The 12,286-nt window shown below is 37.1% G+C and overlaps 1 protein-coding gene across 14 annotated transcripts in view; it reads right to left on the bottom strand.

Annotated features, from left to right (window-relative positions):
* Positions 1–12,286, bottom strand: part of ABI2 (abl interactor 2) — a 169,210-nt gene that overhangs the window by 51,957 nt on the left and 104,967 nt on the right. For 9 of the 14 annotated variants that reach the window (XR_010410272.1, XR_010410274.1, XR_010410271.1 and 6 more), the window contains 2 exons: positions 10,466–10,552; positions 6,625–6,798 (listed from right to left, as the gene is read on the bottom strand). Coding sequence is in view for 10 of the 14 variants with exons in the window: in XM_045868163.3 (XP_045724119.1) it covers positions 6,625–6,798; positions 10,466–10,552 (261 nt within the window). In the remaining 4 variants the exon portion in view is untranslated. The remainder of the gene's footprint in view (positions 1–6,624; positions 6,799–10,465; positions 10,553–12,286) is intronic. The other 5 variants (XR_010410273.1, XM_045868164.3, XM_064586955.1 and 2 more) reach the window with 1 other exon arrangement.

The following is a 12,286-nucleotide window of genomic DNA, read 5'->3' as shown; positions in this document are numbered from 1 at the left end:
AGAAAGAATTACTCCACTGATCAACCCAACCTATTTGCAAAGTTCCTTTGCTTTTAACAAAATTTAATAAATACTATACTGGAGTTACCAGCTGACACATGATCAAACATAATTTTTCAAGACAGAACATTATTCGATTTTTGGCAGATAACTCTAAAGGAGTTAAAAAAAAAAAACTGAGTGACAGTGCCACATGAAAAATACTTCCATTTGCATCTGCTTATTTATGTGAACAAGGTTTTCAGCACCATGGCCTCACTTGAGGCCTTCATCTCTTGCTTAAGGAAGGTATCCAGCCTGGTCTTCCCGATTCTATTTTTCTTACTGCCTAATGTACTCTCCACTATTACCAGGTTATCTTAAAAAAAAAAAAAAAAGTTATAAGTTCATGGGAACTTATAAACCTGCTTAAAAATATTCCACAATTTCCCTCTACCATTAGATTTTTTAAAAAGAAAAAAAAAATGCAAACACCTCAGGCTGGTATTCAAGGCTTACTCGCTTCCCCTCATACCCCACCCTCTCCCTACAACCCACCATGTTACATGTGACACTACTCACCACATCCCAAACCGCCATGCCCTTTCACTCAGAGGATTCTGAGTGAATCCTTCTGGACGGCCCTTCTTATCTTTCTTCTTTGCCTGAGAAACTCCTACTCATCATTCAAGACACACCATAAATGCCATGTCCTCTGACCAGCTTTCTGGAATCCCCAGATAGAATTAATGGCCCTATTCACTTTTTGACAATCATTAATGGAGCATCTATGCTGATTTTTAGAGATAAAAGGTGAACAAGACAAGGGACTGTCATAGTCTTGGGAAGACAGAAATGTTATCTGGTAAGTTACCATACATGGTTTATACTTCTACCAAGAAGTTACATCATTGAGCTGGAAGAACACAAGAACAGATGGCTTGATAGAAGGAAGGGACATAAAATGGGCACTGACAAATAAGTTGAAGTTTGCCAGGAAGAATTTAACGCTAATAAAAAGTACAGCTAAGACTCAATCCCAGGTCTGAGATCAAACTGAGGACAGTGGTTAAGAATGTGGGCTCTAAGGGAAAAAAAAAAAGAACGTGGGCTCTAGGGTTGTATCACCTAGTTCAAATCCCAGCTCTAGCACTTGTAAGTTTACAGAACATACTTAACTTTCCTAAGCTTCTTTTTACTCAACTATGTATAATGGGAATTACAATAGTGCTAATACCTCAAAACAACAGAACATTGTTATATTAAATGAAGCAGTGCACGTACAAGATATAGCCCAGGGGCCTTGTTCATGATAAGTAAACATTATCTATATAAATGTTAGCTTTTATTATCATTAATAACTATTATGATACACTATCTTTTTTGTAACACTAACATTTTCTTTATATAAATTATTTTTGAACCTCAATTTCCTAGTTTGCAAAATGGGGAGACTAATTGCCTTACATACGTAGTAACTTTAGCATTATGCCAAGCATATAATAAAATACATAAAAACATCTGTTCTTTACCCAGGTTAAATCAAGATCCTCACGTATACACATTATCTCCATCTGGCTAGTATAGCAGTGATCAAAGGTTAAGATAAACCACCTCCTACGGCAGTGGTTCTCAACCTTGGAATTATCGGAAGAACTTTAAAAAATTCTGATGCCTGCGATGCATGCCCATGGATTCTGGTTTCTTAGGTCTGGAGGTGCAGACATATTAAATACTGCCGCGGTGACTCTAAGATGCAGGCAGGCCCTACAGTCTAAGCTAACAAAATGAGTCATTAGGCAGCAGCCTTAACATTTGATGCACATTCAAACAAAAAAGAACCATAAGCAAAGCATGGTTGGTTCTTTTTGTTTTGCCGGAAAGAGTAAGAAAGAGCTTACTTGATTTTCATGTTTTAAAAGATCTGAACTTAACAGATAAATCGAACTTTGAAAAACATCTTAGAGAACAATTCAGGCATATTTTAAACTCTAAAGAGTTACTTGGACTGAAAGCAACTCACTTTCCTCTCTTATAAAAATCTCTCCAGATTTTTAACATACTCACTGAAGAGTACATTTTTAGAAAGCAAACCTTTCTTTCATTGCGCTCTTCTTTTAAGGAATAACTGAGCTCGTTTTTCAGAGCTGAAAACTCATCACTTTATCTAGGACAGCATTAAAATCAGGGAGTTTGTAAAACATGTCAGTGCCCAAAGCCATAGCCTCCTACTGTAGGACTTTGGGCTTTTTTTCTTAAAAACAGCTTTATTAAGGTGTAATTTAGACACAAAATACAACCACTTACGTGTAGAGCTCAGTGAGTTTTGTCAAATGTATGCACTGTATACATGACAAATACATCACCACCACCACAGTCCTCATACAGAACATGCCCACCACTCTGAAGTTTCCTTTTGCCCCTATGTAAATTTCCTCACCCACCAGTATTGGTCCCTGGAAACCACTGATCTTCTAGATTTCATTTAAATGGAATCACGAAGTATGAGTCTTTAGTGTCTAGATTCTTTCAATAGAATAATGCTTGAAATCCATCCATACTGTTGCTTGTATCAGTAAGTTTGTTCCTTTTCTTTGCTGAACAGTATTCCATTGAATGGATGGATATCCCACAACTAGTTTATCCATTCACTAGTTGAAAGACACTTGAGTATTATGAATGAAGCAGCTATGAAGGTTTGAGTTCAAGTCTTCACATGAACATAGATCTTCATTCCTCTTCACTCCTCTTAAGTAAATATGTAGGAAGGGATTGCCAGGTTGGCAAGTATGTCTAATTTCATAAGAAAACAGACAGCTATGTGTCAAAGTAGCTGAAACATGCTGCACTCTCACCGGCAAAGCCTAAGAGCTCCAGTTTCACTACCACACTTCCTCCAACACTTAGTATTGTCGGGGTTTCTAACCATAGTCATTCTAGAGGGTGTGTAGTGGGATTTAGTTTGGTTCACAGTGGCTTTAATCTGCATTTCCATAATGACTAATAATGTTAAGCATCTTCTCATGTGCTTATCTGCAATTCATGCATCTAATTGGTGAAGTGTGGTCAATTTTTTTTTTCTACAAGCTGTTTGCCTCCTTACTGAGTTATTTTGCAAAAATCCTTCCCGGTCTAGGCTTGCCTTGTTATTTTCTTTACAGCATCTTTAAAGAAGGAAAGTTTAATGAAATTCAATCTATCAATTTTTTATGTGCTCTCTATAATTTGAATGCAATTTCAGTAAAAATTCCAGGACTCTCTATAATTTTTTTTCCTAATCCTAAAACATAAAGATTTTCTCCTATATTTTTCTCGAGAAGTTGTATAGTTTAGGTTGTACATTAGGTCTAAAATACATTTCAAGGGGCACCTGAGTGGCTCAGTCGTTAAGCATCTGCCTTCAGCTCAGGTCATGATCTCAGGGTCCTGTGATCGAGCCCCGCATTGGGCTCCCTGCTCGGTGGGAAGTCTGCTTCTCCCTCTCCCACTCCCCCTGCTTGTGTTCCCTCTCTTGCTGTGTCTCTCTCTGTCAAATAAATAAATAAATAAAATCTTTAAAAAAAATAAAATACCTTTCAAGTTAATTTTTGTGTATGGTAAATTAAGGGTAAGAAAGTACATGAACATTAATTTTTTACCTTTACTTCACCACACAAATTTTTCTGGACTCACTCCTAATGGTTTTAGGTAGAATAAATCTGATGACTGTTGCTCTACCTTGGCCAGAAATGGAAGACCACGACTTGTTAATATAAGCTCCCCAAATGATGGCTATCCAATTGTTATAGCACATTTGTTGAAAACACTACCCTTCCCCCACTGAATTACCTTGACACCTTTGTTAAACAATGTATGTGGATCTTTTTCTAGATTCTGTATTCTCTTGATCTATATTTCTGTATTTATATCAACATCACACTGTCCCGAATACTGTAGCCTTAGTTTAAATCCTCCAACATTAGTCTTTTTTAAAAAAAAAAACTGTTTTGATTCTATGAGATCTTTTGCATTTCCATATAACTATTAGAATCCCCTTGTCAATTTCTGTAAGAATGGCTCCTGGAATTTTTACTGAAATTGCATTCAATTTACAGATCAATTTGGGGAAAAACCAATTATTGAACAATAATGATCAAAGAGCATAATATATCTCCTGATTTATTTAAGGCCTTTATTAATTTCTCTTAATGTTTTACAGTTTTCATCATATAGGTCTTACATATATTTTATTAAATTTATCCTGAAGTATTTCGTATTTTTGATGTTACTACAAAAGGTATAGTCTTGTAAATTTCAATCGCCAAATGTTTGTTGCTCGTATATAAAAATCCACTTAATTTGGGGTGCCTGGGTGGCTCAGTTGGTTAAGCGTCTGCCTTCAGCTCAGGTCATGATCCCAGGATTCTGGGATCAAGCCCCACATCGGGCTCCCTGCTCAGTGGAGAGCCTGCTTCTCCCTCTCCCTCTTCCCCCTCATGCTCTATCTCTGTCGCTATCTCTCTCTCAAATACAATCTTTAAAAAAATAAATAAATAAATAAAATCCAATTAATTTTGCACATTGACTTTGTAGCCTACAATCTTGCTAAGCTCGCTTTTTAGTTCTACCAGCTTCTTTGTGGATTCCTTGTAGGATTTTCTACATATAAGATCATTATCTTCTGGGGCACCCACGCAGCTTAGTCAGTAAAGTGTCTGCCTTCGGCTCAAGTCATGATCTCAGGGTCCTGGGATCAAGCCTGGCATCAGGCTCCCTGCTCAGCAGGAGAGTTTGCTCCCCCCTCTCCCTCTGCTGCTCCCCCTGCTTGTGCTCTCTCGCTCTCTCAAATAAATAAAAAAAAAAAATCTTAAAAAAAAAGATCGTATCTTCTGCAAATGAAGACTATTTGATATTGTCCCACATATCTGTTGCTCTGTTTTTTGGTTTTTCTCCATTCTCATTTTGGATAGTTTATATGGTCATATCGTCCAAGTTGCTGATCTTTTCTTCTGAAGTGTCACTTTACATACTGTTATTTTTCATCTCTAGAAATTCTATGTGGGTTTCTTTCTTTTTTTTTTTTTTTTTTTTTAAGATACTCTGCTTCTCTCTTGTGCTTATGTTTTCTTTTACTTTCTTGGACACATGGGCATTTCTAATATATAACAGCCTTGTCTGGTAATTCCATCATCTCAGTCATTTCTAGCTCTGTTTCTATTGACTGACTTTTAGTTATGAGTTATATTTTCCTGCTTTTTTACATGCCTTGAAATTTTTGATTGGATGCTGGACACTGTGGATCTTACTTTTTGGTGCTCTGGATTTTTTTTCTTTTTTGAACAATGTTGGATTTTGTTCTGGAGATCAATTAAGTTACTTGAAATCAGTTGGATGCTTTCAAGGTTTGCATTTAAGCATTTGTTAGAACAGTCCAGAGCAACCTTTAGTGTAGGGCTAATTTGGCCCCATCACTAAGGGGACACAGTTTTGAGGCCTCTTCTCTATGTCTTGTGTTTTGCGAGGTCTTTCTATTCTGGCTGGTTCAGGAGCATGAACTATTCCCAGACTTGTTATTTCCAATAATTTTTTTGCATACTTCTTTCTAGTTGTTCTTTCTCCAGTCTCAGGTAGTTTCTTCACACACATGCACAGATGAGTATTCAATCAAAGACTTATAGGGACCCTTCTGCAGATCTCCAGAGCTCTGTCCTCTTTGTGTAACTACTACTTCTCTGTGGCCTCCCAAGATTCTGATCTCTACCTTGTCTATGCAGTGAGATCTCCAGGCTCTGTTTGGGTTCCACCTCCTTGTACTGTGGCCCAGAAATTTCCCCTAGTTAGCAAGCTAGGACAATCAAAGGTTTACCTTGTTTGACTTCCTTCTCCATCATGGGGTCACAGTCTACCACTGCCTGTTGTCCAGTGTCTGAAAATCATTATTTTTTATATTTTTTTCTGAATTCATTCCTGCTTTAGGAGGAAGGGTAAATCTGATCTGCTTTACCTTCGCCAAAAATGGAAGTCCACTATTTGTTAGGGTAAGCTCCCCAGGTGATTCTAATGTGGTCAATTTTTAAAACCTGTGAGTGAGTAACTTTGATTTCCTTAATAGAAAATTTCAAGATAGGATACATTTTTTTCTGAACTAGTCTTGGTGAGATTTGGAAGCCTGTGTCCCAAAAGTGTGTCAGAAAAGTTTCATTCAGAGAAATTTTTCACTTAAAAAAATGCTCAATACTACTCTGCAAAGAAACTGAGAAACCATTATTGTTTGGAAGAAAGTTTCATATGCAGATGCTTAGCCTAAAATATCTACTAGAAGATACCACAAAAATAACTAATAATTTGTAAAAACCATCTTCTTCCCGAGGCATTCCAGAAAAACCCTATTTTTAAAATTTTTGTCCTATAGAAACCACTCATAAAAAAGCATGTTCAGTAGAACAATAAATAACCATCAGTATAAAATCATATAGTCACAGAATTTTACTAGTGTGACTTTCAAAAATCATGAACCTTGTAAACTAAATTAATAAGATGTTGCATAGGTTATGCAAGCAAAACTTTACCTATCAGTAAAAAAATAAGGTTCTCTTCAGTACCAGTAAATTCCATTTCTATGTAGAGGTGTCTTCCCATCCCTCTAGGTATCCCTCTGAAACTTACCTTTTTCCAAGTAAGATCTTGGAGCCCACGGTGGGTCCTCTTCAGCATAAGGATCACTATATTCAACCACAGCTGCTTCCTCCTCTTCATAATCTTCTGGGGGAGGAGGAGGGGGGGGGGACTCATCAAAGACTGGTTCTTCCACAGGTGGTGGTGGAGGTGGTGTATCTGAAACTGAGAATGTACCAAGCTGATAACAAAACTACATGTTATGCAAAGTTCAGTATTTCCTATCCAAGCTTCTATATACATGGAATATAAATCTAGACTTGAAAATGATGATCTTTCAAAAAATGAGTGGGCAAGAGAAGGCTCCCCACCAACTATAATGTTTCAGATCTCCAAGCATGACTTTCTCCTTCCTTTGGGTGAGGACTGATGGGTGTTGAATAAAGCTTAGCCAAAACAGTAATTATTAAATGAGCCTCTTGGAACCTGTTTATGCTAATACAGAATCCTCTTTTTCAAAGAAAGAGGTAAGTACAATATAGTTTGGTTTTATGTTATATCCAAGGGAGCAGTGGTTATCAGAAATATTAATAATTTGGATATGTACAAGCATATTTAATTTATAATAAATTAGAATGTGCTTGTGTATAGTCAAATATTAGTAATCTACATTCCTTTCAATGAATTTTTTTTTAAATAGCATTTTACCAAATTAGTGGAATGGAAATCACAAGACTTTGGGTAACTTCATCTATGAAGATGTTTGTGTTTGCTGTTTTTTATAGAGAGAGAGAATTTCAACTAATTCAGACTGATTTATGATCCAGAATCTCCTCAAGCTAAATATCCAAGAGTAACTTAAAAGTCTCTCCTTGTAGAGATCTGCTTCCACAGCTCAAGTATCAGCATACAGTAACATTGAAAAGATTATCTCCAAACTCAGGCAACTCAAAGCTTTCAAAATGCTTGGTACATAACTGAGCACAGCTCAACAAAATAAACTGAGTAAAGCTGCATTTATCAGCTGCCCAATTTTATTTATTAATTCTTATTTATGAGGTATCAGTACTGTTTCTGTGAAATCCTCTGAGCAATCCTGTTTATTTTCTATCTTTCATCTAAGCCTACTGATTGAATCTGAGAAGACTGCTGGTGTCTGGTGAGGACTGGCCACACCAGTATCAGATTCTGTCCTATTCCAGTATTCTTCCACCTGCTGCCCATCTACTTCTCAACCTCTCTGCTTGACACACTTCAAAACTTTACCCATTAAAAGGGATTCTTTTATTCCATTCTTCGTAATGGTTTTTTTAAATAAAAACTATAGATATGTGATTTAGCATATATTTTATGACAAATTACATATGGTTGGGATAAGAATCAACAATATAACTATTTGCACTTATAAGGTAAAGAGATTGACTTTAAACAATTACATAAAAACAAAGATCCAAAGGAACGCTGTCTTTCAAAACAATCACCTTGAGAAATTACACTACAAAATTACTCAGATTCTGCCATTGCTTATTTTTACCATTTCTTAGAACGCCTCAGAGTTAGTTTAATGAGACTGACATAAGCTACCATTTTTACTTAAAATGTTCCAATTACTCCGCTAGCACTTTCTGATACATTATTTCATTTAATCTTTACCTTGGGAGGTGTGTTTTTAGTCCTCATTTTACAGATGTGGAAACTGGCTTTCCAAGATTAAGTAGTCCTACACTAAGTAAGTGGAAGAGCAGGAATTTGAACTTCAGTGCCTGTTATCTTAAGAGATACACTGTTATGGGATGAGATCAGCAACTTTAAAGTCATGTTTCATGATTATTCATTCAACAAACATCAACTGAGAGCCTACTATTGTTAGCTACTATGCTCAGCACTGGGACAGAGCAGTAGGCAAAAATCAGAGAGACATGGACAACCAAATTTTCACTAGTAATTATGTGCAGTAAGTGCTTTAAGTCACTATGGAAAACACAGCAATAGACCAAAACTCTTATGTAGGTCAGGAAAGGTTTCCTGAACCTGAAGAATAAGTAAGAGTTAATGGCCAGAGGGTAGGATGGAGTGAGGGTAGATATTTCATGTCAGATGTAAAGGAAAAAAAAAATACAAAGGTAAGAAAGTAGGAACCCTTCAAAGAACGGGCCAAAGTTCAGTAGAAAGAGGCATGAGGAAGCTGAAGAGGACTAAGCAGGAAAGGCCTTCCAACAGTTTGAATTCTATCCAAAGAGCAATGGGGAGCCATAGAAGGATTTTAAGAAGAAGAACAGAATCATAGCTGCACTACTGAGCCCAGTATACCTGGTTCCAAATAATTCCAGACTGTTTCCAAACATCGATCTTATTACAGACTATCTGCTACCAGAGAAATCTTCAAAATCGTATACCTGAAAACTCTGAAGATAATTCTAAAAGACAAGTATGTATCTTTCCAAGGTGAATGTTTTGAAGAGAACATTCATTTGAATGCAGAAGTCCTGCTGTGGCTTATTTTACAGACACATGTGTCTGTAAAATAAGCCACAGCTCACCTCATACACAAAGTTTTCTTATTTTTATACATTTTGTAGGTGAGAAATATATATATATATGACTATGGAAAGAAAGAAAAGACTATCCCAAAAGGCAATCACACTGCTAAATATTGGAGGTGCTCATGCTCATGGTTTACCTTCCAATAAGCAAAAGTTAGACTACTTTCAGAAGCTAGCAAACAGAGATGCAAAGGCACCTGAAAGAGACACTGAGCCCTTAGGCCAAGTAAGACTGGATTATAACCAGTTGAAATACAACAAAGAAATGTGTCCATAAAAAGGGGGCATTTGGTTAGCTATAGAAGCACAAAAAAACAAAATCCAGGGACTAAAGTGTCTGCTCTGTGTCCGATGCTTCTCTAAGTGCTGGGGAAACAGCCAGCCAACAGAACAACCAAAAGTTCCTGCTCTCATAAGAGCTCACATTCTAGGATCAGCAATGCCCATCGAAGAAGCAGGAGTCATAAGCAACAGAGTGCAAACATTTCTACCCCTCTGGTCAGGCCATCCCTGTTATGAGATGCAGAGATTGGGCTTCTTCATACTGATGGCACTGAAACTTTCATTAATGTAATTCCCCTGGTTCAGATTCCATACCCATCATGCAACCTGATGATTGTGATGTGGGTTCCTTGTATAGACCACTCATAAAAAGAGAATTCGTCTATCTGACATAGGGACTATGTTCACTGGTGTCTGTAACAGCAATTCCTCACTGAATGTGATCCAGGCCTCCTGCTTTGTAGGTATCAGGCTCCTGAGCTTCCTTAATGCTTCCCTAGGAGAAGACTGAATGGGTCAATAAAATTAGTTATCTAATCCTGCATGTCTTGACCCCAGGCCACAGGCCACAGGCCAGTGTAAATTCATCGCCAATCTACGAGGCCTTTTGGGAGACAGACTGGCAATTTGGTCCCCTGAGACCTACCACGGCATGGCCATCTTTACACCTGGAATCACAAGACTGGAGGAAGATTCTCAAGCCGGCCACAAAACCCTACAACTCCAGTGATAGGAAACTAGGCTACTACTTGTTTGAGCAACCCAGAGAAAAAGATGGAATATCTGGTGACTAAGTAGCATCTCCTTGGTTAGATGTGGTCTTTCTTTTCTTACATGTGCTTTATTTTACTTTTGTCTTCTCTTCACTACCAGATTTTAAGTTACCTGAAAGCAGAGGACTTCATCTTAATTATTTTATTATTCACACTAGCTGCTGACCCAGTGACTTGTTCATAATATGCAAATATGTGAAGTATTAGCGAATGAATTACTATTCAGCCAATCATATATAAATGACATTTTATGCCTATAATCTGATCTACAGCATAAAGAAGACATAAACTTACTATTTTCTTGGACTCTGGCCACAAATCCCATTAAAGGTAACTGAGGAGTTACCTGTAGAATGGAGGGAGGAGGAGGAGCAAGAGATACTGCAAAAACAAAAAAGGTGTGGAGGATAAGGGGTAAGGGCGAGTTACATTAAAAGGAAAGGCTAATACAATCAAATGAACATATAAGGAGGGAAACCACTATGTACAAATATTTTATAAGCTATCTTAAAGATCCTCTTCTGAGGGATAATACATTAACACAAAAAACAAAGTATTAAGGGGAGTTTAAAGAAAGTTCTAAAAATTGTAACAGGAAGCATTTATTATATACAAATCTATTCTAACATGTAACGGCAAACTGATCTTGTCATATCACTAATAACATGTCTTCTCAAAGAATTTCTGCAAATTATTACAAATAATTTGGTCTTCAGGATTCTAAAGGTTACAAGTTTAAATGTTCAATACCAGAAAAAAAAAACTGCATCCCAACATCCTAAATTTATACTTTTCATTACTTCATTAACAGGCAAATTAACTGGTTCTTCATTCCTTAATTAAATATTTACTGACTTTCTAGTAAGTGGCAAGCACTCTGCTAGGAGGCCGGTATCAAAACCATTCTGAGAGTTAGGTCTGTGTCATTACAATTTTTCATAATCCCAATTTATACAAAAAAAAACCACTTAACTCATTCAAATCATTCTCTCCTCCCCAGGGTGTCTTTCCTTCTATTCCAAACACCTGGTACAGTGCCTAGCACTAGTCAGCCTACAACAAATGTTTAACGTATGTAAATAAATAAACGAGGTACATGCCAAACAATTGCCCAAGATTAATTCTACAGTACAGTTTCCTTCAGAATGGGTATAAAGTATAGTATGCATCTTCTTATAAAAAAAGAACAGCTTTATTAATTCTAAATTACAGTTAAGACTAATGCAACTGAAAAGATGAAAAAGTCACTGCCCTCAAAGAGACCACATTCTAATTGGGGTTACAAAACAAAATAATAACCTTAACCCAGAAATGTTTGTAGCAATCCGCTGGAGGGGGCTGTGGTGGGAGAGTTGACATGGGGATGGTGTGAGGTGCCGGTGGGGGGTGGGGGGCACCGGGATGCCGCTAGTAGTAAGGAAGGCCACACAGAAATACTCTGAGCGGGCACTGGAAAAAAAGGAGTTGAACAAGCAAACAAGAATGGAGAAAGACAAGATGAGAACCAAGTGAGGGGCAAAGGCTGAGAGATATAAAACAGCATGACCAGTTCACAGGACTGGAAATGTTTCTATATATATGCTAGCACAAAATAGCCCAGAGGGAAAATACAAACCTGGAAAAGTAAGTGGGTAGGTATGAAATAGGGAAGTACCTTAGGGGAAAGAGTACTCAGTGGTAAGAGACTGGACTTTAAAGTCACTCAGCATCAAAAATCTGATTTCCTTGTTGTTAAACACCTAGTAATAACTTCTTTGGACCTAATCCATAAATGTGATGAAAAAGAGTGGTTTGCTTTACAGAGTGGTTGCAAAGATTTAAAAAGAAAACAAAAACAAAAAACTAATGCATGCAGAATGCCTAACTCAGGACCTGGCCCAAAAAAAATCAAGGCAGCATAAACACAAAGAAAAGAAGAGAACTTAGTAACAGTGTGAAAAAAGTACCACTTGGTAACTAAGGAACATAGATGATATGTAGACAAGAGTTAAGCTATGAGTTAATACTAAAGAATATCTAGATGTAAGGGGCAGCGTAGAATAACCCTAGAAATGGGTACTTTCTTAAAAGGTACCTTTTAATTAGGTTTTTCCCTAAACTTGGTAGTAAACCCTT

The sequence above is a fragment of the Mirounga angustirostris genome, unplaced genomic scaffold, assembly GCF_029215605.1.
Source record: "Mirounga angustirostris isolate CCGP_5_RB_7025 unplaced genomic scaffold, mMirAng1.0.hap1 SCAF_3, whole genome shotgun sequence".
Lineage (NCBI taxonomy): Eukaryota > Metazoa > Chordata > Mammalia > Carnivora > Phocidae > Mirounga > Mirounga angustirostris.
Note: the sequence above shows the minus strand (reverse complement) of the source record. Positions and strands in the feature narration are given on the sequence as shown.